Source organism: Dipodomys ordii, unplaced genomic scaffold (assembly GCF_000151885.1).
Source record: "Dipodomys ordii isolate 6190 unplaced genomic scaffold, Dord_2.0 Scaffold171, whole genome shotgun sequence".
Classification (NCBI taxonomy): Eukaryota; Metazoa; Chordata; class Mammalia; order Rodentia; family Heteromyidae; genus Dipodomys; species Dipodomys ordii.
The window spans coordinates 2,455,834-2,463,857 of NW_012267387.1; the positions used below are offsets into that span (position 1 = coordinate 2,455,834).

The 8,024-nt window shown below is 36.8% G+C and overlaps 1 protein-coding gene across 1 annotated transcript in view; it reads left to right on the plus strand.

Moving 5' to 3' along the window:
* Positions 1-4,383: 4,383 nt before the first annotated feature.
* The window catches only part of LOC105998744 (vomeronasal type-2 receptor 116-like), a 25,145-nt gene continuing 21,504 nt past the window's right edge, over positions 4,384-8,024 (plus strand). The window contains exon 1 of the mRNA XM_013033535.1: positions 4,384-4,583. Within this exon, the coding sequence (XP_012888989.1) occupies positions 4,384-4,583 (200 nt within the window). The remainder of the gene's footprint in view (positions 4,584-8,024) is intronic.

Below are 8,024 nucleotides of genomic sequence, written 5' to 3' on the forward strand. Positions count from 1 at the left end.
TGGTTCTTGTTTGTAATCATTCAGGTAAATGCCCAAAAGTGAGATTGCTGGGTCATAGGGGAGCTCTATGAGGAGTCTTTTGAGGAACCTCCATACTACTTTCCAAAGTGGCTGAACAACTTTCCACTCCCACCAACAATGCAGTAGGGCTCCCTTCTGTCCACATCCCCTCCATCATGGTTTCCCTTATTTGAAGTAACTAGTAGATGTCTGAGACAAGCAGAAATGGTCAGGTAAGTTAACGTTAGGCAAAATGAACCCCAAAATAAGCACTCAAATGGTTTTTCTTTCTTGCTTTTGTTTCTAACATATTTATAAGATGATTTCTTTGTTGCTTTGTATGTCCCTCCCCCCACGGTATAACCCCTATTTTCACTGTATTTGATGTTGGTATTTGATTTGATTTGTGGAGGGGAAGGGAAAAAACAAATTGTTTAAATAGAGATACAGGTGGACCATTGTAACAATGAGATATACAAGACCTTATGTAAAAAAACAAAATTTATAACTTTGGTGGGGTGTGGGGTGGAAGGTGGTGGGCATTTAAGGCAGGGATGGTAGGGGAAACAAAGGAGGAGGCAACAATGCTGGATAAGAAATGTACTCATGGGATGGGAAGGGGAAACAATAGAGGAGGCTACAATGCTTGATAAGAAATGTACTCATTATCTGGCCAATGTAATTGTAACCCTCCTGTACAGTATTTTCACAATAAAAAATAAAAATTAAAAAAAGAAATGTACTCATTACCTTGCCCATGTAATTGTAACTTCTCAGGACAGTGTCCTCACTATAAAAAATTTTTTTAAAAAGAATTGTACTCATTACCTTGTTTATGTAATTGTAACCCCTCTGTACAGTATTTTCATATTAAAAATTATTTAAAAATGAAGCACATTTTTCATAAGCATATAAGAAATGTGTGGAATATATTTTATACTAAGTGAGAAAATTTCAGGGACTCTACAATTCCCACAAGTCAATTTCACTTATGGAATGCCTGATTACAACTCTCAGGGATCTTTAGGTCAAAAAGGCAGTCTTTTGTTCTGCAAGTATTATAAACTATGGGTGAAATGATGCTAGGAAATGCAATTCTCTCCACGTGTTATTGAGATCATATATAAATTTGTTCCCTGTTTCTTCTCATTACTTGACAGACATGTACTCGATTGCATATCAGTGTATGTGAAGAATGTGTCAACTCTAGTTCTGTTAATATACTATTAATTCTTCAATACATGGAATGGAAAAATGTTTCTACCTTAGAAGCTTCCATTTGTGGAATAGTGAAAGGTGCTGAGGGTTACATGGAGCTTGCCATGATCCCAATGCCTGCAAAGACCCAACAAGTGTGTCCACAAGGGCATCATCTCCACTCATTGGCATCAAAACTTCTTCCTTTATGACCACAATTATGCCATCTTCTCCTGGACATTATAGGCAGTGCTCTTAGGATTACTACAATGTGACTTTTCATTCTTTTTCCATCTCCAGATCTTAATTCAAACATGAAGTGTTGAAACTAGTAAAGATGAAGGAAAAATTGAACTTTTGATAGTAACTTTTTGAATAAAACATCAGTAGTTCAATAAATAAGAATGAAATTTGACAGATGGGATTGCATCAACCTAGAAGTCTTCACACTGGAAAGTTAAAAAGTATTAACTAAAAAGTTGGCCTACACAGTACATTCAAAATACAATGAATAAATTGAATAAATAGGAAGTTTGGGAAACTAAACTCCTAAAGAATAAAATCCCAATTAACAATTTGGCAAACAAATTTAAAGATTCTTTTCAATAAGAAATCAAAAGGGCCAATAAATACATGAAGAAATACTCTACATCTGTGGCCATGAAGCAAAGGCAAACCAAAATGACCTTGAATTTTATCTCACTCCAGTCAGAATGACTATCATGAAGAAACACATAAGAGAAAAAGCTAGTTAAAATGTGTGGGAAGCAAATCCTTATTCACTATTTATGGGAATGTAAATACATGCCACCATTATGGAAATCAGTATGGAGTTTCCCCAAAGAACTAAAAGTAGATCTCCTATGCCAGCCAGTTATATCATCCTAAATTGTATATTCGAAATAATGTAAGTGGAGGTACAGTTGTCACATTGCACACTCAAGAATGCTACAGAAATATTCACAAAATATGGAAACAATTCAAATGCTTTCTAAAATATTGTTCACAATCAGACCAAAATATTTTTGGTATGGTAATGCAGAAAATTGTTGAGTATCATGTTAAGTGAAGTAAGCCAGGTTTAGAAAGACAAAGGTCAGCCAGGCATTAGTAGCTCACACCTGTAATCCTAGCTATTCAGGAGGCTGAGATCTGAAGATCGCGATTCAAAGCCAGCCAGGGCAGGAAAGTCCGTGAGACTCTTATCTCCAATAAACCCACAGAAAACCAGAAGTGGCGCTGTGGCTCAAGCGGTAGAGCACTATCCTTGAGCTGAAGAGAACAGGGACAACGTCCATGCCAGGAGTTTAAGCCCCAGGACTGACAAAAAACAAAAGACACAGGTCACACGCATTTTCTAAAATGTGGACAACAGACCTAAAGACAACATATATATTTACATAAGGAACACATACACATAAGTAGATGTTTGGGTAATTATGGGACTCTTTGAAACGTTTACGAGGAAGGGGAGGAGATGATCAAATTATAAAAGATGTGTAATAACAAAGTGCATATGTGGCTGAAGCTAGCTGGAGAGATGAGGAAAGAGGGAGTAATATGTAGAAATAATTAGGTGTGAAATACACAGTGACTCCCTTCTAACAGTTATTATACATTAAAATGAAGGACAGGAGTGTAATTGACATCCTATCCAGTTCTGGGCATTATGTACAGATGCAAGGGCAGTGAATAGAGACACTGAAGGCAGTGAACCAAAAACAATGTACTTACTATATGTGTATGAAAATGGAAACTGAAATCTGCTGAAATTCATTTAATAAGGGAAGGAGTGGGTGAGACTGTCACGGAGAGTTTAAATCAGATCAGAGCAAATTGCATATACATGTAGAATTGTCCAAATGTCACTTCTACAATTAATAGACACTGATAGAGTATAAAAATAAGTGATAATATTCTATGTATTTCCCTGACTACTAAAATAATTAAAACCAGGGTCAACCTCATTAGCAAATTTGATATTCTCACCACAAAGACACATTTTTTCATATCTCCATTAGCTTTTAAAAAATATTGAATAGAAAGTACAGACAGTTTCTGTGAATCCTGTAATCCACACTTTCATTGTTTGCCTTACTAAAAGTATGCTCTACTATATGAATCAGCACATCATTAGATTGTTCTGTCCTTTGTTTATTCTCACATGCAATTTCTGTTCTATTCCCTATGTTATTCCCGGCAAGTGTATCACAGCATGTATTCAACAGAATAGCCTAGCATAGAATAAATTCACTGCACTTCAGGGCCATTGCTATCAGGCAATTGAGATCTTTGCATGGATTCTATGTCCAATATATTTGAGTGTTAGGAAATGTACAGGTGGTTTTGATAGTCGAGAAAGGGTTATTTGCACAGGCACAAGTTTTCAGAAAAGCATAAATAGGAACAAGCAAGGTGGTGGATGTATCAATACTTCATGACAGTATATTGACCCATGTACTCAGGATGTCCAGTGACATTGCCCGTTGTGAAGGTCAAAGTTCAGAATACAATTCTGCAGTTCAACTTCTGCACTGACCATGGGCCATTGCTGAATTAAGCATGGTCATTCGTTTTGCAGGCAATCACAGATGGACACATTTGTGGACTCTCCTGCATGGGATTCATATTGGATGGACCTGGGTCAACCAGCAATGTTCTGTAGCTGTTTTGAACGTTTGGTGTATGAGATGTCCACTGAGTGTGATGCCCTAAAGAGTTAGGTTGACATCTCCTTGGCATGAGCCCTTGCCAACCATCTCACTTTTCATGTGACAGGGCATCTATTGATGCTTTCTAGTTGCATTATATCTAATAGACTTCATACAAGTAATTTGCTAATACAGTCTTGCAACCAAATCTAACAAGAAAACTTCATCCCAGAGGTCTCACTCTCTGTAGTCTTGGATGAAATCATAGCCCCTGGGGTGGAGAGGACAACTGGAAAACATGTTTTCCAGCTTGTGTTTTTTCCCTGACATGGGGCCTCAGATGCAGAATCACAGGGCTGAGAGTTTTCCATGTTCCTACCAGGAAATGCTGAAGGTTTCAATGAGAGAAGCTGAGTAGACATCCTAGTCAATAAAAGAGGTATATATACACATAGACACAAATACAAATATATCTTCACCTGAAGCCACGTGCTTCACATCCAGCCAGCATTTAAACTTGGCAGATACTTCAGTAATGTTCCCTTTAATTTTCACCCTCATTCTTCTCCTGCTTCCACACCTTGTCAGCTCCTTAGAAGGCACTGCCTGCTTTTCTAGAATGAAGCGCAGGGCACACATGGATGGAGATGTGATGATTGCTGGATTCTTCCCTCTCTACACTTTGGGAACAGATCACAGTAACAGTGATTCTTCCCTTGATGAAGCAAAGAAACTGTAAGTAATACCTCAATAATTGTAGTTCCACTTAATCTTTCGTTCTCAGGTGGGGGAATGATCAAGGAAACCCTGGGGCTCATGACCATGCTTTCTATATCCTCTACACCAACTTCTGATCAGGAGATGAGATGCACTAGAAGTATGTTTTAATTTGTGTGTACTATGGAATGATTTTCTGCTTCCAAGGTGGAAGACAGGACTCTGTTTTCTTTCCATGTAGCTTCTCCTTTTAAAGGTCCATTTATTCCATCATCACTGTATCTCCTGCATCCCAACTGTCTCTGCAAAGGATAAAGTGATATTATTACAAACAACCTGAGGCAGTGGCATGAGTTCTGCAGTGAGAGGAGGCAGATACACTTCCTTGCCCACAGGCCAGTGGTCTGAGAAGTTTTCTTGTGTACATATCGGTTGACATATATTTTGATGACTTTTTAGACATAAAGCTACTGTTTTAAACTAAGCATTGTGTAATTATTAAATTACTTCACATCAGATATAGATCTTGATCCAGGAAGTGACCGGCAAGGCAGCAGTTGGACTACCCTCAATGAGAGAATTGTATCTGCCCAACAAGAGTTTTGCTTTTCTTTTGCACCTGTGTGTACACTCAGGTTTTGGTTTGCAAGCGAGGGTCTCAGTAATGAATGACTAAGGAGAAATTCTAGCAGACAATTTGATTCCTATTGCAACAGAAGGTCATTGTCTATAGCAATGTCTCCCACCTCTTTTCCAGTGCTGGTCAGAGAAGGGTAGACTGTCAGATGGCTGGACATATTTAGAAGCAGATATGATAGGATCAGGAATTCTTTCACTGCTTTCAAATAGATTTGTAAATGTCCTTCTCCTTCATGCCATTCCTAGAAATCAGTCTATTTTATGCTTACCTGTTTTTCTATCCTGCTGGGTTTGAACTTTGGGCCTTGTGCTTGCCAGGATGGTTACTCTGCTGTTGAGTTTCACACCCAGTCCCTTGTTTTTTTTATGTTCCACTACTTTTTCACATTCAATTGTTTTTCCTTCCCTTAATACCATTAAAATATGTTTGAGTGTCTTTGTTATTACACTTGTACAGACACATGGAATCTTAGGTTACAGTGGATGGATGTTTCTCAGCTACGTCCAGATATGCAAGGGCTCCTGGTGGAAATTGTAGAAGTTTGGCCTTATTATCCTATGATCCAGTTTGTCAGATTTATGTGTATTACTAGTTAAAGGTCATTATGTGTCATCTATGAAGTCCTTGATATAGATAAATGCAGCAAGGCAATTGAATATCACTGGGAGAAAGAGATTAACTCAATGCCACACCAGTAGATGTTATGGCAATATTTTTCAATTTTTGCTACAATATGGTACTTTCAGTAACTATCTGGTTTCTTACTGTGTATCTCTATTACATGTCATAAACTTTGATTGTCGTCACCCCCACTATTTGTAACCATATATTATGTCTCACCAAATATCCTGTTTCTCCTCCAATATCTGTAATTTCCTTTTTCTTTTTTAATGTATTTTTTCCAGTCTTTGCAGAACATTTTATTTCTTTTGATTTTTTAATGGTGAAAATACTGTACAGAGGGGTTACAATTACATGGGCATGATAATGAGTACATTTCTTATCAAGCATTGTAGCCTAGAGAAAAACCAAGAAAACAAATTGGTAGATGCATAGTTTTCTTACAGTTATTTTGGTTATCTCTACAGATATCATTGGGTTAGTTTCTTTGAGAAAGTTGCTTTGTGAAATTTTTTTAAATGTTTTTATTGTAAAGATGCTGTATTGATGATTACAGTTACATAAGTAAGGTAATGGGTACTTTACTTGTAGAATATTGTTACCCTCTCCCTTGTTTTTCTCCCACTGTCCCTTCCTTCCCCCACATCTCATCCCCTCCTAGGCTATAAAGTTCATTTCCCACATAGTGTCTTGTGAGTGTCATTGTTGCAATGTGTCATCATTTGTCCTTGTTTCAGCATTTTGTCATTCTGCTTCCCTTCCTCAATTCAGATAAATTTTTATAAAAGATGCAGGGTACAAACATCAAATACAGTGACAACAGGGATAAACTAATGGAAAAAGAAAAATGAAATAACATAAGAAAGAACTAGATTCAGTACAGGGGTGACAACGAAGTCAACAACTGAAAAAATATCTGTTGTTTCCATGTTTTAGAGTTCATTTCATATTAGCATCATTTTGTCATATGTACATAGCTATTGAGCTATTATAATTCTCTGCCAGGACTATGCTAGACATATACTAATTATTAAAAATGACAGGAAACATGGAGCCTGTGTTTCTTTGTGTTTGGCTTACCTCACTTAATATGCTACAAAACAAAATATGGTACTTGTACTCAATACTTGCTTACTTAGCCTAACAGAATGATCTCCATTTCCATATATTTTCTAGCAAATGTTGTGAATCCATTCTTCATTGCAGCTAAGGAAAACTCAGCTTCATATATAGAACACTTACTCGATCCATTCTTCTCTTGTTGGACATCCTGAGCAATTCCATAAATCAGAAATTTTGTATAAAATGACATGCCTGTTTACCCTTGCATCCATATAGAAAACTGAGCTGAATATGTTCTAATAGATTGCTAAAAGTGATATAGCTGAGTCAAATATGAGTTCTATTTTTAATATCCTGCAATATCTTCATTGTTTCTTATTTCTACATATCTTCATCAAAATTTGTAATTTTGAGTTATGATGATAGCCATTCTGGTTACACAATAAGGTAACTCAGAATAACTTTAGTTTGCATTGAGCTGATTGCTATAATGGTTTGATATTTTTTCTTGTATGGATTTCTTATTTATCCTTTTTCATATGAAAAAAGTCTTTCACTTCATGTGCCTGTTTCATAGAAGAATTTTTTGTTGTACTGGTGTTTAAATTTCAGTGTTGTTTTATACTATGATATTAAACCCTAATAGATGAATAGTTCACAACGGTTGACAACCATCTTTTTGTATGTGTCTTCACTTCATTAAATATTTCTTTTGTTGAACTGAAACTTTAAAACTTTAAATTTTTTATTTTGATGACCGTACTCTGGCTCCAACAAGATGGTTCTCCCTTGCTTGATATATTTGCTCAAGGTTGGTGCTTTACCAATAGTTGCATAGCTGCACTTTCACCCCACTGCTGGTTCATTGGAGATAAGTCTAACAGTACTTTTCTGTCAAGGATGGCATTAAACTGTGATAATTGCAGGTGTGCTTCGCAGTGCCAGGATGGCTGAAACTTCTTTTTTTTTAATTTAATTTTATTTTATTTGTGAACATACTGTACAGAGGGGTTACAATTACATGGGCAGGATAATGCATGCATTTCTTACCAAGCATTGCAGCCTCCTCCTCTGTTTACCCTTCACATCCTTTCCCAGCCTCCCCCCAACCAAACCAAATCCCAATCCCAATCCTT